Consider the following 25,344-nt stretch of genomic DNA (forward strand, 5'->3'; position numbering starts at 1 on the left):
TTGGTTTGCTCTGTGACCGTATAGCACAGTTGAGTTTCTGGGAAGGGCTATAAAATATTTTCAAAATCACTTGGTACTGTTTTTGTCCAAGGAAAAATATGAGTAAGGAAAGTGCTGTGGTGGCTTTTCACAGCAAGCTCCTCCTGGACTTACTTGATGACCAGGTATACTAAAATTTTTTCCTCCTTCTAGAATTGTTTCCTGTAACAACCATGTTCTCTGCTTATAAACATAGCAGAACAGAAAATCTCTAAAAGGATTTCCAAATGCTGTGTGTTAAAAGGAAGACTTTGCAAACAGCAGCAGTAAGAGCAAACTGTGCCAGTTTTACAGGATTGTCAGTAATACTGAAAATTTTGTGCCAAGCATTAGGCAATAATATTCCACAATTGGGTGGTTCATGGAGAGTCATTCTGTAATGGCATTTTACTTGAACTGTTTTTTTTGTGTCAGTTTCATGTGCTAATACTATCACACACATACTACAGTTTTGAAAGTTAACATCTCACAATCCATATACACAGCCTGTGGGGATTTGACCAACTTGCTCAGAACTGGAGGATCAAGTATACCCATATATTTTAAAGGCCTGTTTAAACTTGCAGGATCATTGTTGTACTCTTTTAAAAAGTTGTTTTAGAAAAAAAGCTTCCAGCAACTATCTAGGTGTGATGGAACAAGAAGGAGACTTAGAGAAAGTGGAAACAGAGTATTAAATAAATCTGGGCAGAAATTTGGAAATCTGGTATTTGGTTTAGGTGGAAATGACAGTCTTTGATGTAAGAGGTCACTACAGGATAGGTCATACTATAGATGAGATCTTTTGGATGTTTTACAAGGGAAACCAAGATCTTTGGCTCACACCCCCACCCCCCTGCCCCCACCTGAACAGTACTGTATTGCACTATATAACAGTACAATAAATAGCAGGGGGATAACTGAAGAACTGAAGCTGAGAAGCAGGCCTTTGAGTTCATCTAATGATCCCAGTTGCACAAAGAAGGCTGTTAGCAAAACAGTTAGTGTATTTGTTGCTAAAATAGTGACAACATTCATAAAAGTTAAATACCCTATTAGGTTCCTTGTAATTTTAGTGGAAAGCATTGAGTTCCCCCCCTTTTTTTTCCCCTCTAAAGTTTCACTCTAAACTGAGTGAGAGCAATCTTTATCTGCCAACATGTTGTATTCCAGATTAGTGTATTTTTAAAAAATGATAAGCTTCTCTAGCTTTTGTGGTATCTCATTTCAGAATGATTTTTATTTCCTGACCTGTTTTGTAAATAGTCCATTTAATTACTTTGGAGTTTTGTTTTGCATTTTTTTTTCCTAGGTCACTTGAGTATTTATTGCTAAGCAAACAACTGTGTGGGTTGATGGTTTCATGTATCTTTCAGGCTCTATATTTCTTAAAAGTAGGATCTGAACTGTAGCTGTCAGTTTGGTTGTTCCTTAAAATGGGGTGTGGCTGATAATCACAGCTATGAGCTACACATCAAAATCTCTATAAAGCGAAGAGTCAGAAGACACAAGTAACGAGAGTTACATGATGAAGAGTGACAGAAATCAAAGGAAGTGAATGTTTCAGATTATGGTGGAGGTTCCACCAAGGTTCCATCACTCCCTTTTTGGAATGGTGTTGAGGTGGACTTGATGCAAGGGTCCAGAGCAACCGAGTGGTGTTGGCCTCAGCAGTCCTCCAGAGCGGGAGAGAGGAGACTGGTTAGTATGGCACAACCTGTGCTGTTGGCTGGTATGATACAAGCCTGTCATGAGGTTATGCTGGAACTGTTCCAGCACTTCAAGCAGCTTAAGAGCCATCAGCTGATGACCCTGAACAGGTCCCAGACTTGTTTCAACTGCATGCTGATTTTCCAGGCTCTTAAATGACCGGCTGCAGAGGTCTGTTGAAGATTTACAGCACCGAGTGTCCCTCAAAAAGGATGAACTGCAGTCAGCTCAAGAAGAAATTGTAAAGCTAGAGGAGGAAATAGGTAATCCCTAGTTATTTTTACGCTTATGTCCTGTTTTTAAAATAGAAAGTACTTATTTGTGTATTTATAGATAGGTTAAACCAGAGGAGCACTTCGCAGGATGAAGCAGTCAGTGTGCTTAGAAGTACTATTTCTGTCTTGGACAAAGAAAAGGACAGTCTTCAAGAAACGGTAGATGAAAAAACGGAAAGAATTGCATGCTTAGATGACAACTTGGCGAACAAGGTATGTGCAGTAAGAGTGTTATTTTGCAGTTGTTCTGGGGATTTTTAAAGCAGTTATGGTTTAGGGAGACATTTTGCCTTGATAACAAAACCTGTGCAGAGCTCTAGGCCTCACATAAACACTCTGTTTGGACTTGGCCAATACAAAGGGTCATTTGCCAACTCAATGGCATTTTAATTATGGTTGTTAGTGTATTCCCTAAATACTCCAAGAAAATAAAGGGGTTTTTGCATTTTGCACTGGGAGGTATTTATTGAGATATAAGGTTCTAGCCTGAGGTGACAGAATCTATAACTGACTTCCATTTTTTTGATGACAAGACAATAAGCTTGTAAATTTGCATGTGCAAAGATGGAATTACTTATTGGTGAAGGGTAAAATAAAGGTTTAAATGTAATGTTCTTTAATTTGAAGTATTCTGTTATGCTGCAGTATAATAATACCTCATACAACTTTTGCTTTTATTTTCATAGGAAAAAACAATTACTCATTTACGTCTTACTCTCTCTGAGCTGGAGTCCTCAACAGAGTAAGTAAAGACTAGGATGCCTTCCTCAGTGGCTTTATTTTATCCAGTGGTTTTAAAGTGAAAGTAGATGGCTATTTTAGTTATCTAGGTGAAATGGAGTTAAGTCAGTGTAAGTGAAGTAAAGGACTGTAGTGTGATGAGAAAGATGTACACAACTTTTGAAGAGACTTTCCCTGCAGGTATATTGCATGCTGCTAAAATACAGTTAAGCCAGCCATTTTTTGTCTCTTATTTATTTTCCCAAATTGGTAACATTTCTTAATTCTCAGTTAAGAAGTAGCTTTATAGTATTCTAATTCCTCCACTAGATATTATTAGATTGACCTAGGTAAAACTCAGAGCTGAACTCTTAATTATTGGCAAGCTAATTCTTCCAGCTTAAGCTGCCAGTAGCCTCTTAATTAAAATATGTAGTTTTTAGCTGGGCTTTATCTGATCTTTCTTTCTTGCCTCTTTTTAAGTATGACTTTTAAAGCTATAACTTTTTTTAAAAAAATATTTAAACATCAACATTTAAACATCTGAAGACCATTGTAACTATTTTGTACATTGATGCATGATGTGTCTGTGGCAAAGAATGAATGCAAAAGTTTAGTTCAATTCCCACATGTTTAGATTTCCACTTTTTTGTTTAATCTCTTCCTTACTGTTTCGATTGTTGTCTTTCAAGTGTAAGCTATCTGCCTTCTTTCTTTATGGTTTATAACCCATAGCAATGGGTAACATACTGTAGCCACTACGAAACACATATAAACATAAATATCTGTACTTGCTGTTTGCATAATAAGGTACATCTTAAATGTTGATTAATTCCATTTTATTTGTGCATATTGAAATTTTAGATCCTTATGTTTATGTTTAGTCTTGGTTTGTCAGCCTTCAGAATTTTGTCTGAATTTTTTTTAAAAAAGTTTTTCTGTATCCAAAATCCACATTTGATCATTTTCAGCAATATATCGTATAGTATGAAAAGGAACAATTTAAATAAGATTTTCACTTGATAGCCAGATGAAGGACATGCTGAGCAACAGAGACCGTGAGATATCTAGCTTACGTCACCAGCTTGATGCATCCCATGTAGAGCTTGCAGAAACAGGAAGAGTAAAGGAAATAGCTCTGAAAGAAAACAGACGACTGCAAGATGACCTAGTTACAATGGCCAGAGAAAACCAGGTATGAAGACAGTACGTAATACTGAAGTAGTAAACTATTTATTGCTTGATTACATCTAGTGGTACATCAAAACTGCTGTATCCTCAATTTTGATTTGGTATGTTTGATTATCGGTATTTCTTGAACACTGGGATATTAAAAATGACTGGGCAGAAATTGTGAAAGCAATTACTTTAGATACTTGAGCATCTTGTCAACACAGTGAAGGAGTAATGGACAAACTTTCAGTTTAGTCACCCTTCCCCAGATTAAAAAAGGAATCTAAATAAAATAAATCTGGGACATAATTGTTTATACTATACTGAAATTATGCTAATTAGTTATATCACTTGGTAGCTGCTATTTAATGGGTAAAAATTGGTTTTTATTATCTGTGGAACAGGGGTTATTGAGAGAGAGCAAGAAACCACAAAAGCAGGTATCGGGTTATTAGCAAGGTGAAAGGGAGAGGGAAGAAATTGCTAGCATGTTGGAATTCATTCTGGTGCGCAGCGATTGATTAGCTCCCTTCATCTGGCTTCCATGAAATATCGGATGTATTGAGTGGAGTATGCCATGTTTTGAGATTAGAATGTTTTGGAATGTAGATGTTATGATTGTGTTCTGTGAGCCTTGGTAATGGTGGTGGTTAAAGAGGTAGTGGCAGGTTTTGACTTTCTAGTTCTGGCAAGGTTAGTTGCCATGCATGTGTGTTGCTCTGCAGGGACTTTGCTTTTATTTAGGAATAGGGAAAGGTTAATGTTGTGAAAGAAAGTATAAGAGGGCTTAAAAGCTATAAGACAAGGGATTGAAGAAAACATATTTTTAAGGTATGATAGTCCTGAATAGTCTGAATTTGTTTCCTGATTTCAGGAATGGATAAGGATGCACAGTTGATGGGAATAGGAGGGGTTCACCTTCCATTATGTCAAGGTTGTATGGGGTTTTTAGATGGTGAATTCAAAGGTGCCATCTATTTCCCTAGCGGAATGTTCTTATTGGATTGTCTTTGCCTTGGTAAGGTAGGTGTCATGGTGAGGTGGTATCTTAGAGTTCGGCTGTATATTGCAGCTATTTTTGTGTGTGGCTTTTGTTTTTTGCAGACATTCTGTCCAGGTACTTTATTTGACTACTTGCAGAGTTTTCTGTAATATCTTTGTATTTGTATTAGTATTATATGTTTTTGTCTTTCCTTAGCTCTGCAGTAATTTAGAGCCATAAGGTACCTCCATGCTAACAGCTAGCCAGTCAGTAACTTTAGGCCAAAAGGCAGGTGGGAAGTGGGTTATGCTTGCCCAGTGGACGCTTGAGTTGGTTCATGTGTATTCACAGTCAGCTTTCTAGTTGGGAGGTATATGGTACCTCTCAGCTGCTGATGGGCAAATACATTTCCTTGTAAAGTGCATGCTGTAAAGCATGACTTCAATTTACATCAGTTATGGAATGAAAATTGAAATAAAATCTTTAACGCCTTGAGGAAGGCATTTTCGTAGGGTATTGTTGAATGTTTTATTGAAAGACGAGCTATCTCAAGTTGATGGTGTAGGTTAAATAAAAGTTTTGCAAGACAGAAATAGTTGACAGACTCAGTGAATTAAACTGTTTGATTATCATCGTTATTATTCTTGTGGCATCTTGATCTGGAGGTGTTCTCTAGGGGTCCGTCAGTTAAACCAACCACTGGTGTGTAAGGGTCATTCTTCCAAGAGCATAAGAGGCTTATGTAGTATATGACTGTTTGCACTCTTCCCAATCACCATTGCTCTGTCTCTTTTTCCTTGGCATTCTCTGGGTCTGGGGTCCATGGCTTGGAGAGCCTGAAGTGCATTCAGTCTTGTTAATCCCTTACATTGTTTGAGGAATAATGAGTTAGTTTTGTGCACCAGCTGGTTACTGCTGCCCAAAAGCCTTGTACAATAGAGGGTGCGTACGGACAATATGTAACAAAAATGTCCAGTGTTTTATAGGGCAAGTAACATTTTTTTTTTTATTGGGCTAAACTTTAGAAAGACTATGTAGAGAACATGTGAATGTGATTTACAGAACTAGCCCAGAATTTTTTTGTAACTCATTCCATTCAAGTTGTATAGCAAATACAACTGTTGCAGCTCATCATGAGACTGAAATGCCTTGTACAATTTTGATGCTGAGATACAATTGTTTGTTTGAATTCTCTGTAAATGTCAACACTAAAAAATAATCAGGGCCTTGTTAGCTAAAACATTTATTTCAATTCCCCTCAGTCAACCCATCTGAATCAAGCTAGAAAATACAATATAGCAAGATGTTTTAAGTGATGGAGTACTCTGAATAGTTCTTGCAAAACCTATGGTACAGTACATAGATATGTGGGTGTATTATTGAAATTAGAGATTCCATTCACACAGGTTTCTAATAAGATGAAATATGAAATATTATCCTCATGTGATGACGAAGCTTTTTCCGTGTGCTTGGGAAAGCTACCACAGAAACAAGCAGACTGTTTTTAGCATATGCTAAATAAGACACACAGTTCTAAGGCTGCTGTTATTGAATATCAAGATACCACAAAAAGAAGATGGGAAAGAAATAAGGCAATATCTTTTATTTCCCTTACATTTGATAGTGGAGATAGAAGAAGATATTTGCCTTTTTGGCTCTCTGGGCTAGAGGATTCAGAGAAAGGTGAGAGCTGATCATGAAAGGGCCAGAATTAGCAGTTCCAACATCTCAAACAAATTCCATGGTGCATTTTTGATGCCTAGATATCTTCTTAATAATGCATTTAGTTATTTTATCTTGCAATTGTACTTTAAAATAAATGTTATTTTGTTATAAAGTTGACTTCCTAGTGACACAAAACTTGCCTTCGCTAGGGATAGTGCATCTTAAGTCTAGAAGAATCCCTGCTCCCAAATGTCTGTTATGTTGAACCTTCCAAAGATCGGTAGGGAACCTGCAGATTTTATGAACTGGTATGATAGTCATTGTTTTCTATTATTATTCTTGCCCAGAAAGCTCTTTGGTGTATCTGAGGTGGTAGGGGATATTTCTGAACGCTACAAATCAATCCCCAAGGGCTTTGGCTAAATTACTTAACAGTAGACTAGGGCATATGCAATTACTTTGATTTAGTCTGATACAGTAATATACAGTGATTAATTTACTCTAATCCACTGTTTTGCCTTTATGTAATCTCTTTAGGCTGTCAGTACTGAGCTTGAAGATGCAATACGTGAAAAAGAAGAAATGAAAAACAGGGTTCATAATTATATAACTGAAGTGTCCAGATTTGAGACCTTGATGGCTTCAAAGGTAAAAGTATAATCTATAGGCAGTCATTCCAGTTTTCAATAAATCCATTTGGTTTAGAGTATAACACATTCTCTTTAGGATACAATAAAAAAAATAAAGAATATATGGTTTGGGTCCTGTTGTCCCTGCCTGTCCCACTTTCTTTTTTTTTTTTTTTTCCTTTTTTGCTCTGCAGTGTTTCAAGCTACTAGTGGATTCATACAAACCCTTATTAGATCTGAAGCACTGATATATTCTGGCACATCACAATGTCATTCACAGTGTCATCACATTATGTTTCAGCTGGCCGTAACACTGGAGAGTAACAAACAAATCATATTTGAAAGTCGTTTTGCTTTTTGAGTTTTGACAAGGCAACTAGTAAAATATCTGGTACTGTTTCATGATTGTAGGTAACAAGCAGCTTATACCATGTTTTTTAATATTCTACACCTTTTAAAAGGAGAAATTTTATATGTAGTTCTGCAGGAAAGTGTAAAAATAGCACACTGGAATGTTTTCTCTGTGAATAAGAGTTCAGTGTTTTTGCTGTACTGACAAAACAGTTGTCTTGTAAATGTATTTTATCCTGATTATTGGGTTCGAAAGTGTGACATGTATATTAAAACTTATAATCGTTTAAAACAAATAGAGTTTATGATAAGACAACATGAACTGGCAACTTTGAATGGGAAAGAAAGTTTTGATCTGACTTTGATTTGCATGTCTAGATGAATGCATGTAAATTCAACCACATTTTACAAGTAGGAACTGAATCATAGAAAAAATTAAGATCAGTAGTATGTTAGCTTAGAACTCTCAGTTTAAAACACTTGGAAGTTTAGTTTTTAAAAATTTTATATGTCCAAAGCATTTTAGCTACAGATGTGGTCACATCTTTCACAAATGAGTCCAGTTATTCAAGTCGGGTACCAAGAAGCTGTAGAATATACAGCCAGTGACCAGTTACACAAGGATGGTTTCAGGGATTTGCCTAGTGCTACATCAGGGTGTTGCCTGTGGAGACAAGGATTTACATTCCTGCACAATATTCACTTGCTTAATCATGATATCTGTTTCCTAGTGCCCTGCCTCATTCTGTCTGCACCTTTTAAGTTCTGCAGGAAACAATGAATTTCAAAATCAGTAGCTTTTCTCATTGGATGTTTGGTTCATACTAGCAATGTGCATATCCTGCTGTGCATTGCATGAACAGGGGAAGAAGGGAATGGAGTTAAATAAAGAATAATAATCACTGCTTTATAATATGCACTTGCAGTTGGGTCAAATGAAAATTCACAAGCAAGATTTGTTCTATCACTGCATAACTTGTAAGCATACAGGTTTTTTTACATAACTTGTAAGCTTACAGTTTTTACTTTTATGATGGGTTGCTTAGGTGGATATGCCTGAATGGGTTATTAGTCTTTCAGATACTGCTGTAATGAAAATATTTATAGCAGCACAGCAAGTAAAAGAGCTGAATACAGACTCCTGCTAGAATTTCTTGGTAAAGATCAGTACACCTCAGTAATGTTGACCCTTGACAATGCAGAGATCTAAGATAACCCCTCCCCTGGGAGCCTTGAAACTCATTAACAACTGCTAACTGTAAATACTTCAATTTAATAAAACTGAATGCCATCACTGCATTTATTTAGTATTTGGATTTGCAAAAGGGATGATGCCCTTTAGTGATAGCCAGATAGTGGGATTAAGAAAATGGAGAACATTCTACTTTCTTCTGAGAAAACTAAGAGATTTTAGGGAGTAGGCATGAAATAAGATTAAAGACCTTGAAGATATGTTGATCACTGCAGAGTAATTTACTGTTTCATCTAGGAAAAAGAAAACCAAGAATTGCTAGAGAAGTTCCGAATGCTGCATACACAAGCTGAAGACTGGGAAATGAAGGCCCATCAAGCAGAAGGAGAAAGCAGCTCAATCCGACTTGAACTCCTTTCTGTAGATACAGATCGGAGACATCTGCGAGAGAGAGTAGAACTGCTGGAAAAAGAGATTCAAGGGGTAATAATTTGTGCAATTAAATGCTGACAATGAAAGTGGGATGCATTCAAGTGTTTTTTAATAAAGTCAACATACTATTTTTAATGCTTTAATGGAAAATAATTCCTATACATGAACGCTTCAACTGTAGACACTGAGTTCTTGAAACAGTAACTGAGTTTAGTTAGATGTGCTTTCCTTTTCCCTTCCTTGCTTTCCCAAAATTTCAGTCACAGGGTATACCCTAATACCTGTAGATGTCTTCTGTTGGGTGATCATTGCTATTAGATTATTGTCTTTGTAAGAATCTTTTGTTCTGTTGCTTCAAAATATTTGCACATAATATTATGAGTATTGGTAAGCTCTTACATTTCTTCGAAGCTTTGAAGGAAGCATTTAAAGCATTGGTGCCTGGAGTAAAGGTGAAAATCTGGAAGTAGTAGTCATAGTATTTCAAATCCAGAATCAGGATTCCATAATACCAGCATAGAAAATACTGAGGTTTATATTTTAGAAGCATTAACTTCATGGAGATCTAGGAAGTTTTAGAGTCTAACAGTTGTAGATTGACCATATTTAGTCTCATGCTTTTAATTACCCCAAAATGTGAGAGACTTTACTATTTTAAGCTGAATAAAGAATATGTTATATTTTGTGGGGTTTTAAGCTTTTAATTCTCTTCTGAAGCTGGAATCCAGCCTCTTTCCATTCTCATATAGTACTTGTGTAATTCTTCACAATGGTGATTAAAAATTACAGAGATGATTTATCAGTTGTTCTTATCTGCGATTTAGGGAGAGGAAAGGAATGTAATATAAAGTTGATCTTAAAGGGAAAGTTGATTTTGAAGGGAAAAGAAAGTATTAAAAAAACCCTCCTGTTATCCAACAGAGAACTGTTTACATTTAACACTGAAGGGATATCCATATTTGTCTTTTTTTTTAGCATATCGTTGCACATCAAGCATATGAATCCCAGATCTCTGCCATTACAAAAAATATGTCCAAATTGGAAGAGGATGTTAAGCGTGAAAATCAGGACAAGTCTTCTGTGTTGGCAGACCTGGCTTCTGTGAGGGAACTCTGTGTAAAGCTTGAATCTAACAAAGAACTTTTATCTCGACAGCTGACATCCAAAAGCATGGATTATGAAAGGGTAAGCAGCAAAGGCAAATTTAAATTGCTATAATAAAATACCATCCTTTGCTTTTAATGATTTTTTGGGGTAAAGAATAAATTACTTCTGAGAGCAAAGTAAGATAATTTACATCATTAGTTTTGCATTTATATATAAATCTTGCAGAACACAGATCTACGTCTGTGGATTTTGTACAAGAAGAGAGGAGTTTCTTGCATTCATTATCACTACAAAATGTGGCAGCAGTGTTTTTTGCTATACCACAGAGACAAATTATATTTATTTGGGTTTATGTACTGGTTTTTAATTTACTCCAATTTTAAACTGTTTATAAAAAGTGAATAGTGTACATCTTATTTAGCCATTGAAAACTTTTCCCTAATGGATTTTTAAAATTAAATTGAAATTTAAACCCAGCTGAAGTTCATAAAATATTTTGAAATAGTTTAAACACTTCTAAATATCCATGATTTCTGAACTTTTTTCTTTACAGCTGATTGTTGTGTCTAATTAGTGACTTGGTCAAGCTTTCTGTTACTGTAATAGTTAAGACCTTGAGGACAGTAGTTCTCATCCCCACAGAATTTGTTTATATTCATGGAACTAATGAGGAAGACAAGCATTCTTACCTTTTCAGCAAAAACCAAGAAGCTAATTGTGAGCTAACCTCATCAAATAGAATAAAGTATAGTAAATACTATTTTTCTACTTGTGCAAATTCCTAATGCTTTTAAAAGCCAATTAGTGTTCTGGGTATTCACCTAAGCATTTCCATCACTCAGTAGTCCAGTCTCCAGAAAAACATCTGACAGATGTAAGCTTGAATAGTTTTTAACTAAGTATAGTTTTAAATAATTGTAAGCTTTAATTTGTTTTGTGAGCTCAGTTTCCTATTCCCTTTTTTCAAAACTTCCAATCATTTCAGTTTTTATAACAACTCTTTGTGAAAGTGTGTTTGTAAACCAGTGTATTAATAACGTATAAAATTTGTGCTCTAGGTTCTAGGTGAATTAGAAGATATAAAATCAGAAGCAGAGTTGTTGAAAAAGCAGTTATCCAGTGAGAGACTTACAGTTCAGAATCTTGAAACATTGCTGGCTACTAGTAGAGACAAAGAATTTCAGAATCATTTAACATCCCACGAGAAAGATTCCGAAATTCAGTTATTGAAAGACAAGCTAACACTCGCCGAGAGCAAGCTGTAAGTTTTAACAAGTGTCTTACTTGGTTTACAAATAAACTTTTTTCTGTGTGGCAATACTTATTCACAAACTCAAATTTTTGATATTCAGTCTGGCTGTGCAGATTTTTGCATTAATGTCTTTTGGCCTTTTTTGGCATTGATCACTTGAAGTGATCTTTCCTATTGCTTTCATAAGTCAGGACTGTGGTGGACAACACTAGTACAAGCAGTAAACTTAAACAGGAGTTCCAAAGGAAACCTACTCTAAGAGGAAGGAACACCCTGCTGAGTTTTCAGTCTTGAGAATAAGCACTCAGTTTCTCTCTGGATTTGTTCCCAGTCTGACTCCAGAAAGTTCGCTTCACTTTCTCTGCTGGTCACGACTCTTTCTACCTCAGTCAGGTACAGGAGGTGATACCTTTCCTGAAATTCACTGGTGTGATAGAACTCTGCCATCCTTTCAGTGCAATAACTCAAATCCTTTACTTCTGAACCTCTTGGACATAAATACCTACTGGCGAGGTAGCTGACCTGTTGCAGACATAATTTCCACTACAGAACCAGCCAACCCATGGTAATTTGTAAATTACTTTCTCTGTTGAGTACATCTATTAAATGTATGTATGCTTTGCAGCATGATTTGGATATTTAACCTTTTCATCAGAGTCTATTGATTCTCAAAATACATATCCACCTCTCTCACAGGTTGTGATTTTCTGCTTAGCTTCAGGAAGCAATTTAATTCAACTCTTTTTAAGCAAAACATATTTTTACTTGGCTTTGAAGAGTTTAACTATGAGTTTAATTATTAAGAGAACACAAATTTTCTTGGTCTTGAACTATGTTTTATGTTCTTATATTAGTGAGTATTCTGAAGTCCTAGCTCCTTTAGAACAATGTGGATTCATCAAGCATCTTAAAGCAACTTGAAAGTAAAATTTTAACATATGTGTACTGCTCACAAAAAAATACCAAGTAGATTAAACCCATGGTGAATGTGAATACCTGAAGATGCCTGTTGTCCTTACTTTGATTAAAGTAAGAATCACTTACATAATAAAGAGTGAACTCATAGTGCTTCAAAAAAGCAAAAGTACTTTTGCTGCTATTTACTGTTAAGGAAAAAGGCTTGTATCATTTATTGTTCCTTTGAAATATAAGTGGAACTAAACCTGACACCTACACTAAATGTGGCCCGCATTTTCCATTATAACTACAACTTCTTATGTCATGCATCTGCCTGGAGTAGAAATAACTTTTTAACACTACTATGGAAGAAAGACTAATCTGTTTGGAACAATTAAGTTAAGAGGGTATATTTTGTGTATATGAAATTCATATATGAGAAGTGGGGGATTTAAACAATTTTCTTCCTGATATGGAGCAGGGAATTTTCAAGTTTCTATGATATGTGTCATCATGACATGGTAATTCTCCTGGGCATACACACACTAGCCAGTGACTGTAGTGGTTTCGTCATTAAATAGCAAGAAGGAGGAGTAGCAGCTGAACATATATGGTGGTGAAGAGTAAAGACAAAGTAGAATTTAATGAAAAGAAAACCAGATACACCCACTTAGTAAACACTGAGGTAGGGAGTGAAAGGAAACATATGGAAGGTAAAAGGACAGATAAGGCTTCCTTATGAGATATAGAATATAGCATACCTAAACAATTAAAAGCTATCTGTAACTTGGTGACACAAATGTGCAAGAAAAATGCTTTTGGTTGACTTACATAAAGGCTACAACTCACCACTGATGATGGTCCACCTCAGGTAGCAATGATCTCAGGGAATATGTACATGATGACACTATTAATCACCCCTGTGCAACTCATTGCTTCATGTTTTAGAATTGTTGGGTTCTGTTTACTTGGGGAAAAAAGTTAATTGTGAAAAAAAGGTTAATTGCATACAAAGAACAGGAACTATTTGAGTGTCTTGACTATGAAATTAAATGTAAAAGTTGCAAAAAAAACCCCAAACCAAAACCAAAAGACAAATCTCAGAAAGGAAATGAGGAGTTTTCATTTAACTTTATTTTAGCTTCCTTGAGTACAAACATTATGAAACTCTGTTTAAATAACTTCATAGTAATTTTTTTCACAGTTTCTTCTACACACATTGTAATGTTCCTTTCTTGTTTGTTTTAAATATCAGTACTTGTATTGTTAATAGGATGGGATATTGCAGGAAGAAGGCAAATGTTCTCTTGGCAGAATAGTGGCTATTCTATTGAATTGTTTTCCTCTGTTTATCTCAAAAGTTCTGCATGTTGCTAGGCAAATTTTCAGGTGTTAGAAATAGATAGTTGTATATACCTTATTTTTTACTGTTCAGTTTGTAATAGCTGCTGTCTAAAGAAAAGGAACTTAAGATGCTCACAGCCATGACTGAAGTATGTGACAATTATGTTTGTGTCTTGCAAAATATAAAATTCATTTGACTTGGCAAAATTTCAGTTCTAACTGACAAAAATAATGTGTCAATATTTTTGGACATTATTTACAGTTTTAGCCTTATTGTGCCTGTGCTTCCACTCTATTTATAAAATGATACTGATAGAACCTCTGACTTCAGAAGGATTTTCAAAATCAAGTTTAACTTAGGAAGTTCTCCAGTGCTGTAATTTTGAGGTCTGTGAATAGTGAGTAATTGTGTCACTTAGTGCTATTTGGGTGATAGTACAGTAAATGAGATCTTGAGGCTCGACAGTGATTAATTATTAAATAAACAGAGAATACTGAATAGCCAAAATGATTTTTGAGAGCTGTCTGTATCTAGTGTGAAAGAGTCAGATGTCCTGTGAACCAATAGTATATCATGTAATTGTACTATATGTTTATTACTGTGCATAGGGGTTCCAAATTAAAATATTTCTTAATTTTTGAATTATATACTTCATGATCTTAATTTTGTTTAAATGTCATTGACATGGAATAACCTCAGAACTCACAGAACTATCTGCTTTTCTTTCTTTATTTTACAATAATGATACTGGGTCCTGAATTCTTGCCTCCATCCTGAAAGCATATGCCTGTCTCTGAAGGACTTAGAATAAGGTATCATCGAGACCTCTTGTCTTCTGCATCTGTTTTCAACATACTGGATCAAGATACCATTCTAGGAATTTTTACTGATGAATAGGGAAAACAATTTAAAAATATTCTGCTGTTCTCTTTGGATCAAATCTCAAGTAGTTTGCATCTTCCTGGAGTCAGAGACCAGCAGGTGCCAGACACGAAGTCTGTGACCAAGCTAGGAGTGGAACTCGTTTTTCAGAATTCAAGTTCAGTGCTTTAGCAGTAAACTAGTACATCTCTGCCTCTCCAGAAGTGACTTTTGAGCAGTCCACCTCATATTGGCTTTGAAGACTCTAAGGAATAACACATCTGTTTATCTGTCTAGATTCTGGTTTAGACTTACTGTATGCTCAATGATTTCTGTTTTTTTTGGCTTGCTTTATAATGCAGTGGTGTTTTACAACTAAGCACTGAGTCGTCCAAACTGATGATTTTTCTGGGAAATATATTTATGTTACTTAAGATTTTCAAGGCTGCTTTTCATTTTGATTCTTGAAGTTGAAACAGTTGGGCCCAAGCACCAAGGGTGTGTAGTTGACAAGCTTTCAGATTCTGGGTTTTGCTTGTCTGAGCTTGCATTAATACAGCCTTTACTTAGTTTTGATTCATTTGTGTTCATTGCTAGCCAGATAGTTCCAGCCTACTTGACAGAATTTTTACTGAAGCCATATTTGTTATGTTTGTAGTTTTTTTGGATAGTTATTGCTTTTTTCATCCTTTTTTAAGTGTACATATAAAGGCCAACTCGCATTGCACCAAAGGACAGTAAAACAATAAACTGATGATTTAATTGTTTTGTCTGTTTTTATAAAACATATTTGTGTTCACCTTTGTCTGAAAAAGAACATGATGTATTGTAGAAAGGGTTTAGTGAGAGGCTTGCCAGCTTTTCACTTCTCACCCTAGGCTCTTCCAGAAACATTCTGTTGCATTCACTTGGTTCTTGCTGCTTCTCATTTGTCTTTGATTTAAGCTGTGTGAAACATGTTCAGTATCTATTTCTGTTTTATATTGCTCCAATTCGACTAAGCTCCTAGCTGGCGATGTTCAAAGAAAACTTTGTTGCTTCTCATGATTTTTTTTAGAAACAGCTATAATAGAGAGGTTCCCATACTTCGAAGTAAAGTTGCACAGCTGCAGACTGACTGTGATGTTTTAAAAAGGCAACTGACAACTGAACGATTTGAACGGTAAGAAGCTGTTTGTTCAGTGAGGTGACTCTTATTTCTTTTTTCTCACTTTTAAAACTGTTGCTTTTTTCCCATAGTGAGAAATTGTTATGGAAAATTGTGTTCCTATTATCATGAAAAATCTCATATTCTCATCTTGAAAACTGCTTAATTAAAAAAGAAAAAAAAATTACACAGTTTCTGAGTTCCCTCATAAATTTTCTGAGTTTATCATTGCACCTAAAAAAGAAAAAGCCTTTTCTCATGAAAACAAGAAGTTGAGTGACATTTTGAGAAAACAAGGCTCTTTGGAAAGTATTGTGAAAATCACCAAGTAAAAAGATGGAAGAAAAAGTTACATTTTCTTCCTTTAACATCCTGCATTACTAGAGTGTTATGTAACTGAAATTGCTATCTGTTGGTAGAGAGCGTGCAATTCAGGAAATGCGTCGACATGGTCTCTCTACATCATCGTTACGTGCTTCACCTCCTCTCAGCTCAACATTAAGGTCTCCCTCACATTCTCCAGAACGTACCATTGTAAGGACAACTGATCAAGCAGCAGCTGAAAAGTAAGCGATTTGACTTTAGCAGATTGTTTCTGTGTAAGTGTTAGGTTTAAACTGTTTCTAAGTAATACTTTTTTAATTACATTTAATTAAATTTTCACACACTTTAGGTGATTCTAAGTTCTTCTTTTGTTGACTCTCCTACTATAAAATATTGATTGGAAATGATAGATGCAAAGGGCTTTTCAAAGACCATGTAATGGATTCCTGTTCTTGTTTTTGTTAATGGTCTTGCACCAGCTGACAGCTTCCACATATATTTCATCTGCTTATTATTACCACTAATTATATCCAAATATATATTGCAAATCTATTATTGTTAAGTTATCCAAACAAATGGCTCATATTAAGAGAAATGCCATGAAATTCTCTCCAATGACAGCAATGAAGGAAAGGCATTCCGTGGGAGAGAGTCCAACTAAAATGCATTTGAACCCTACAGATTAGATGTGACTGTCTCTAAAAAAAAGTGCATGAAAATAATGCATTTTTCATTGTTAATACTTGAATGATATGAATGTCTTAAGATCGTGGTCACTAGAGTCCATAAAAAAGAAGTCAAAATCAACCTCTCACCATTTTCACTGACATTTTAGTTCTTTTAGAGATTGTTGTTTTAGATTATGTCAGTTATATGTTACAGGCTCAATTATTGACTTTATAACCCATCAGTTCTATAATGCATAATAAATTGCCATGAAGAGTGGAAGGATAGGGAGAGAGAAAGAGTGATTGGTGATTGTTTTAGGAAATATGTGTGCTATAGCGGCTATACGGTATACTAGAACAACTCATGAATCTAACTGCTAAACTTCAGGAAATGGAATTCCAAACTTTTAAGATTTTAAAATTTATTTTTGTTGGTAATGGCTTGTTCTTAAGTTTACTTTTAATATGCAAGTTTCCTGAGAACTGAGGTCGGCATGGCATGATCCACATTGTCAACAATTTTTCTCTTCTTCTGTGAGTTTTTGGACAAAGCAAAAAAAAAAAAAGGGAACTGTAGCAAATGAGATATTGATAGTAGGTATGAAACAGAAGTTATGACTTCTGATTTACTAGTGAGACTTTAGGCAAACCTTGTTACATTGCAAATCAACATTTTGACTGAGATAATGATAGATAATATATTTCTGAGAATGAGTATCATCAGTAGAGAATTGTCTTTAGTCTTCCTTGCTTTCCAGTGAGTCCCAAAGGCAATAAGAATAGTCCAGTTGCTCTACTTGAAGAATACCATCCAGTGAACTATTTTTATCCTGTGTTTGTATACATAGTTTTAACAATGACAGCTCTGTACCATATCTTACCAGAAAATAACACATTTTCATTAAATATATATTTTTAAAGAAAGTGGTATTTAACAACTGAATTTATACACTGTTTAATTTTTTACTATCTTGCCTTTTAAACCTATCAATGAACTATTACAATAGAATGATCTTGCTAGTACTATCACCATCTTTCACCCTACTTATTTATTCATTCCTGGGAGCTTGCCACAGTAAAGTATACTCAGTAATTACCATTCTGTAGTATTACAACTGTGTTTTTCTCTAATCTGATTTAATCTTCTCAATGATTTTTCTCTTCCTCCTCATCTCACATTTACTTTGTTAAGCATTTGAACAGTGAGTCAATGAACTGAATGTAGAGTCTTAGATAATATGCTAATAGCTGATATTCAGGAATAACAGAAGAAAATATGAGGCTAAGTTTAAGTATTACTTTTGATCCTAACATTCATTATTAAATTATAATAGATAATTTTATTTTAAAAATTTTTTCTTTCTCTGCCAGAAATGTGAGCTTCAAGGAATAACCAGTACTTGAGCAACTGAAGCATTACCTTATTACAAGGACATTTTTTTGAAAATTATGAAGGCTGACTTGTATTCTACCTCTGTTTTCTTCAAATTGGTGATTACCTTTGAAATTTCTGAGAACCGGTGAAGTAATCAACTTTGCAAAATTCTGATTTCCCAACTGGCTAGGTAACTGGTTTTTGCTGGCTGTTTGACATGTTTTATATCAAGGCTGGCTAAGTTTTGTTACTATTTTGCAAATACAGTAATTATAAGAAGGAAACGAGTACTTGATATGACAATCTCATGTTTCATTTTACTATTTTAATTCTGTTTGCTTATCTCAAATGGTGACAGAAGTTTTTTCATCTTAGCATGAGCTAACATAGAATAACACACACGATTGTCTTAAAAATGCTGAGCCAGTGTAGGTTCTACACTCACGGTGATTTCCTGTTTGAGCTTTTAACAAGTGTTTTCTGTTTACAGGTCATTCTTCATGGTATTTAAAAGTACTGATTATCTATTTTGTGAATGCATTTTGTTTACCTTTTCTTAATAAAAAAAATCATTTATTGTTTTTGTCATCTAACAACTTCTTATCTCTTTTGTTTAATCTTTGTGTGAAATTGCATTTTAAATATTATCCCAATATTAAATAAAAAGTAAAGAGAAAACATATATTTTAAAAGATGTATTTAAATCATTTAAATAAACGTGTGGATAGTCACACCTATGAGCTACGCATCAAAATCTTTATAAAGCGAAGAGTCATGAGTTACATGATGAAGAGTGACAGAAATCAAAGGAAGTGAATGTTTCAGATTATGGTGGAGGTTCCACCAAGGTTCCATCACTCCCTTTTTGGAATGGTGTTGAGGTGGACTTGATGCAAGGGTCCAGAGCAACCGAGTGGCGTTGGCCTCAGCAGTCCTCCAGAGCGGGAGAGAGGAGACTGGTTAGTATGGCACAACCTGTGCTGTTGGCTGGTATGACACAAGCCTGTCATGAGGTTATGCTGGAACTGTTCCAGCACTTCAAGCAGCTTAAGAGCCATCAGCTGATGACCCTGAACAGGTCCCAGACTTGTTTCAACTGCATGCTGATTTTCCAGGCTCTTAAATGACCGGCTGCAGAGGTCTGTTGAAGATTTACAGCACCGACTGTCCCTCAAAAAGGATGAACTGCAGTCAGCTCAAGAAGAAATTGTAAAGCTAGAGGAGGAAATAGGTAATCCCTAGTTATTTTTACACTTATGTCCTGTTTTTAAAATAGAAAGTACTTATTTGTGTATTTATAGATAGGTTAAACCAGAGGAGCACTTCGCAGGATGAAGCAGTCAGTGTGCTTAGAAGTACTATTTCTGTCTTGGACAAAGAAAAGGACAGTCTTCAAGAAACGGTAGGTGAAAAAACGGAAAGAATTGCATGCTTAGATGACAACTTGGCGAACAAGGTATGTGCAGTAAGTGTTACTTTGTTCTGGGGATTTTTAAAGCAGTTATGGTTTAGGGAGACATTTTGCCTTGATAACAAAACCTGTGCAGAGCTCTAGGCCTCACATAAACACTCTGTTTGGACTTGGCCAATACAAAGGGTCATTTGCCAACTCGCATTTTAATTATGGTTGTTAGTATATTCCTTCTCTGCTGGTCATGACTCTTTCTCACCTCAAGCAGGCACAGGAGGTGTGTCAAGGTTTTGAGCCCGAAGGGCAAGTGAGCACTATGAAGCTGCTTGATCTCTCCTTCCCCCAAGGATGAGAAGAAGAAAATAGACTCAGGAATTGAGATAAGGACAGAAAGGAACACATATTATGGTCATGGGTAAAGGACATACTCATGAGGGGAAGAAAAAGAACAACAATTTAAACACCACCACCACATAATTTTCAAATCAAACAGGTTAGGTCAATGAGAAATACAACCACATCTTAAAAACGCTTTCCTCCTACCCCTCCCATCTTCCTAGGCTCAGCTTTGCTCCTGATTTCTCTACATCCTTCCCCAGAGCAGCACAGCGGGGCTGAGAATGGGGGTTGCAGTCAGTTCATCACATGTCTCTGCTGCTCCAGCATGGAGTCCCTCTCACAGGAGACGGTCTTCCACACATTCTCTGACATGTGTCCTTCCCACAGGGCTGCAGCTTTTCATTAACTGCTCCAGCATGGGACCCTCCCATGGGCTGTGGTCCTCCCAGCAGCAGACTGCTCCAGTGCAGGCTTCTCTGAGTCCCGGCTTTCTTTGGGTGCAGCCACCTGTTCCAGCGTGGGCTCCTCCCCGGGCTGCAGGTGGAGATCTGCTCCACCGTCGTTGGGCTGCAGGGCACAGCTGCCTCACCGTGACCTGCAGCACAGGTTGCAGGGGGATCCCCCTTCTTCTTCACTGACCTTGGTGTCTGCAGATGTGTTTCTCACTCCTCTTCTCTACTCCCCTCCTCTCCCCTTGTCCAGAGGCTTCTTCACCTTCTTAAATATGTCATCAGAGGTGTTCCCAGTGTTGCTAATTGGCTTCGCCCTGGCCAGAGACTGGTCTGACTTGGAGCTGGGGGGGGCTTCTAGACTCTCCTCACAGGGGCCACCACTGTAGCCCCCTCCCCTGCTACCAAAACTCCCATCACATAAACCCGATGTATATATTCATAGGTAAATAATTGCTGTTGCAAGCTATATAGATACATTTTAATTTTCATATGTTGTATTTTGTCAGTTTTGTTATTTAATATGTCTCTATGTATTAAATTTTACTAACTAAAACCAACTTAGAAGGCCCATTCAGAAGTACCTGAAAATACTTGTACCACATTAGGCTTCTGAGCCATTGGAAGGAATTGTTTATTTAAAGTGGGTGCATCTCATACTTTCTAGGTCTCTCATTTGCCAGTTACAGGAATGGGGAGATCGTCACCTCTAAATGTTACTTATGTATTGATACTGTTTGTAATTAAGTCAGTAGTTTCCACTGATGCTAATCGTTGATTATTTGGGATGGAGCAGTTCAGTAAGAATGAGAAAAGAATTCATGTTCTGTTCTTGACATCTTCAGTGGTGACTTCTAAATATTTTTTATAGAAACCCCTTTAAATTGGAATCTGAGTTTTAAAAAAAGCAAGTGTTCCATTTTATTGAAAATACTGTATTTCATCTTATCAAAAAAATGTATACTTTTACATTACAATTAAACCCACAGCACTTCAATTAATAGTAATTCTTACATGAATATCAACTATGAGGAATTATGACTCTCCTGGACTCTACTCCAGGAAGCTTCTGTGCTGTCCTCACCTCCTGGAAGATCAAAAGATCATGGAATCCTCATGACCTTTATTAGTCCTCAGCTGAGGTGTGTTGAAAACAGAGTGGGGCAGACATTAAATCATGGGAGATGTCTGAACATTCAAGTTGTCTTGTCTTCTGTTATCTGTAGTTGGGGATGGGGGAAAAATAACATTAGAAAACGAATAAAAGAGAAGCAACAATTGTTGGGGCTGTTTCTCTACAAAACAAAGTGTAGTGTCAGAAGCAGAGGCATCGGGAGACAATAAAAGGACACTTTTTCTCAATTTATTAAAATCTAAATTGCTCAATTACACTTACCACAATGAATTAGGGTTTTTTTTTCTTATAGTATATCTCTAAAATTTAGATAATTAACCTAGATAAGCAATTCCAGGGTTCAGCTGGAAAACCCAAGTTCTTTTTTTATCACCCTAAATCTGAGAAACATTGAGATGCTTATGTGATGCTAATTAAAAAAAAAAGTTGAGATTAGGACTTAAGTCTTTTAATTTAAAATATTTTATAGAGAAATAGGTGCACATGTGGCAAGCCTGACCTATTCAAATATTATTATTCCTAAATGAAACTATATGACCACAGACTCTTTGTTTTTTTAAGCCATTCTTTGGGACAGAATTTTATACTTTCTCTTTTTCTCTGCTAACAGTGTAAGAAGTCAGTTGTGGGCAATTTGGTACCTTAGTCTTTTGGCTTTATATATACAGGCATTCCAGTTTCATTTCATACTCAGACCCTTCCTGGGCAATGTAAAGATCATAATCGCTGCAGCAGTATTAATTCCCAGACAAAAAGTCATACCATTCATCCTCCAGTATAATTATCTTGTCAGCTAAATGGGGGAAGAGAGAAAGCCTTGGTGCTGTGCAAGCACTGTTCAGCAACAGCCGAAACACTGGTGTGTTATCAGCACTGTTTTAGCCACAAAGGCAAAAACTCCCATCTATCTTCTGGCAGGCTGTGATGTTATCTCTGTCACAACATCCACCAGTGTGCAGCGCAGGGCGTTCCAGCAAATTTGCTGCACAGCGGCCACTTGTGCCCACTGATGGGCTGCTTGCGCCCAGTGGAGCAGACTCTGCTTGCCCAAGATAACTAATGTCCCAAACACAACACCCTCCGTAAGGCTCCCAATACAACATGGATGTGGACATTCTTGGCAAGTCCAGCAAAGGACCCTGAAGATGATGAAGGGATGGGAGCATCTCTCATGTGAGGAGAGGCTGAGCAACCTGGGGCTGTTCAGCCTTGAGAAGGGTCTGGGGGGAACATCTCCATGCACATAAATACCTCATGGGCAGGAGTAAAAAGATTGTGACGGTCCCTTCACAGTGGAAGTACTCATGGAAGGCCCAAAAGACAGGGGGCACAAATTGAATTCCATTTAAACAGATGAAAAATTTTATTTTTTTTTTCCAGGAGGGTGGTCAAACAGTGGGAGAGGCTGCCCAGAGAGGTTGTGGAGTCACCATCCACAAAGGTATTAAAAGCTCAGTGGGACACAGGCCTGGAGAGCCTGTTGTAGGTGCCTCCTTTGAGCAGGGCATTGGACTAGGCAGTTGCCAGAGGAGCTGCCCAGAGGGGAAACGATTTTGTGACTTTGGGAAATTTTCCTCACAGTAGTGTGATTAGGCAGGTGCCTATCCAGCTGCTGTGAAATTGTCCCTTATTATCTATATTATGATCTTTGGCTTTTTAAAATTTAAGAGTATAAAAATAATTGTATTGCCATTGTTTTGTCTCAATATTACATTTATCTACATGAAAGCTCAGATCGATTCTGAATTTTGGAATTTATCATACGACCATCACCTATCCCACCTGAGTGTGCTGCTAGCTCAGCATCATCTGAGTAAAGTTTCTCCACCAGGTTGGTCAGTGGTCTGTCTTTTACTATTTCAAGGTAATGGTGCAGGAATTAGACTGTTTGCTTAAACTAACTAGAATGGCATGACTAAAAATAGAAGAAAGTGGGGAAAACGAGAATGTCAGTGGCTTCTCGGTTTTAATACTGCTGAGCAGGGACAGTTGTATTTTCCTGAATGCAAACACAGAGTTGAAACATGGTGGTTAGCCAGACATGAGTAAGTCAAGATCTGCGGGAGCAGATACTGCTTTTTGGGGAGGTTTTCACTGGGCCTCTATATCCAAAGGAACACATTGACATTTGAGCTTGTTTTAATTTGAAAAGAGATGTGTGGGTTACTGGACTATAGCTGTGTGCAATCTATCTGTACCCATTTGCTTTGCATAAATGCATAAATAGAACATGTTGAATAGGGGTTAGGTGGCCCTGACTTGCTCGTTGCTTTTAAATGGTGTATTTGTGCCACCTAGTGGGCCCATGTCTTTATCTAGAGATCATGACACGTACTTAACAGGTTGGGGTTAAGCTGTAGAAATTGTAGGTATATCTAATAAACTCCAAGTGAAAGAATTGCTAATAAAGACAGGTGTTCCTGAAGCCCATCCATCACTTTTCTACTGAGGTTTGTGACTGCTTTGCTTTCCAGAAATTGTCAGGTTTTTAGAAAAAAACACCCTCATTTTATCTTATTTTCTCCTCCAGGAAAGTGAAAAGATTGACCTTTGTTGAGAAAGGTCTGATGTAATTGAGCAGTTTTTGACAGATCTGAAGGAATTGGGAAAGGCTGGATTCACCTTTTTCCTCGTGGCTACTTTTGAAGTTTTCTATCTGTACCACCTAATTCTGTGTAAGTGAAAATGTTTAAGTGCTGTGATAGCAGCAAGGCAAAACCCCTAAATCTTTCAGAGAAGTGCTGCAAAATTCAGCTCTGGTAATTGAGATGGTTTGTCCATTTTGGATATAGATACGTGTAATTGCTAATGTAAATACCATTTCTGAGTTCCTTGTGGCCTGTATACTGTGACTTCAGTCATGAGTGGACTGGAAAGGGAACAGACTGCATCTCTCGTGGCTTGTATGACCAGTCATCTCTAGAACACTGCAGGTGGAAAAGTAATTTCTAGCAATTAATATTTATTCCAGAGTCATATAGCTAGTTTTCTGCACAAAAATCACTTCTGACTCAGGAATTCACTGAGCTGCAAAACACCAAGGAGTGCAAGAGTATTAGTAAATGCTTGCCCAATTCTTAATTTAAAATATCCGGTATTGGCGACAGTCGGAGACAAAAAAAATGTGTGAAACAGCTCTTTGGTCCAACCCAGCATGGATCTTATTTTTCTATAAGACCCAGGTCCTTTTAACAGAAGGACCACTTCTGACTGGGCCAAAACATTCAGGAGAAGGCAGGATTCAAAGTTGTATGGCCCTTTTGTCCAGGGAGCATCTGAATCTGGAGAGCTGACTGGCAAGACACATCTTAGCAGTGGAAGATCATGAATCACATCTTCAATTTCGGATCAAAAAGTGGCAGTTTGGGTGGAAATAAGTGCAGCATCTGTTTTTGCCGAGCTCTCCTTGGGAAATGGGAAACCACTGCTCAGCACTGGTAAAAGTCTTGGTGTAGACAGCTGAACTGGAAGAGGGGGGCTCCAGAAGAGCGAATACAAACACTGGATTTAAGGGTGTGGGAAAGAAGGGAGGCTGTTTTCTCTGCTGCTGTGATGGGGAACAGCAGATTTTTGGTTTGTTTCTCGTAGTTCCTCCCATGTTTTAGTAAATGGAGGGGATAAATATTTGTCTGGTTGTAGCTCTGGCTTCAGACTTTGGTCTCGCTGTGAGATGAGAACAAATTTGGGTTCGGAGCCGCTGAATCCGGAAAAATTCCTTCCTTCCCAACAAAAGGAGCCGAACGCTGCTAGTTCGAGGGCGAAGGCAGGGATCCGGGAGGGGCCAGGGGTGAAGGCAGGGATCCGGGAGGGGCTGCGGCTGGCGCTGGGGCAGCTCCCGGTGTTGGGCAAGGTCTGGGCGGGGGCAAGGACAGGGCCCGGGGCTGGGG

At 37.1% G+C, this 25,344-nt stretch overlaps 1 protein-coding gene across 6 annotated transcripts in view; it reads left to right on the plus strand.

Annotated features, from left to right (window-relative positions):
- CEP135 (centrosomal protein 135) overlaps window positions 1-19,347 on the plus strand; it is a 42,763-nt gene extending 23,416 nt beyond the window's left edge. For 5 of the 6 annotated variants that reach the window (XM_026846869.1, XM_026846870.1, XM_026846872.1 and 2 more), the window contains 11 exons: window positions 1,876-1,991; window positions 2,062-2,216; window positions 2,690-2,745; window positions 3,750-3,918; window positions 7,081-7,191; window positions 9,013-9,198; window positions 10,123-10,332; window positions 11,313-11,515; window positions 15,667-15,771; window positions 16,176-16,322; window positions 18,120-19,347. In XM_026846869.1, the coding sequence (XP_026702670.1) occupies window positions 1,876-1,991; window positions 2,062-2,216; window positions 2,690-2,745; window positions 3,750-3,918; window positions 7,081-7,191; window positions 9,013-9,198; window positions 10,123-10,332; window positions 11,313-11,515; window positions 15,667-15,771; window positions 16,176-16,322; window positions 18,120-18,141 (1,480 nt within the window). In that variant the 3' untranslated portion in view covers window positions 18,142-19,347. Of the gene's footprint in view, window positions 1-1,875; window positions 1,992-2,061; window positions 2,217-2,689; window positions 2,746-3,749; window positions 3,919-7,080; window positions 7,192-9,012; window positions 9,199-10,122; window positions 10,333-11,312; window positions 11,516-14,528; window positions 15,772-16,175; window positions 16,323-18,119 lie in introns of those variants that run through there. The other variant, XM_026846873.1, reaches the window with a different exon arrangement.
- The last annotated feature ends 5,997 nt before the right edge of the window (window positions 19,348-25,344 follow it).

This window comes from Athene cunicularia (assembly GCF_003259725.1).
Source record: "Athene cunicularia isolate RWA chromosome 4 unlocalized genomic scaffold, athCun1 chr4_part1, whole genome shotgun sequence".
Classification (NCBI taxonomy): domain Eukaryota; kingdom Metazoa; phylum Chordata; class Aves; order Strigiformes; family Strigidae; genus Athene; species Athene cunicularia.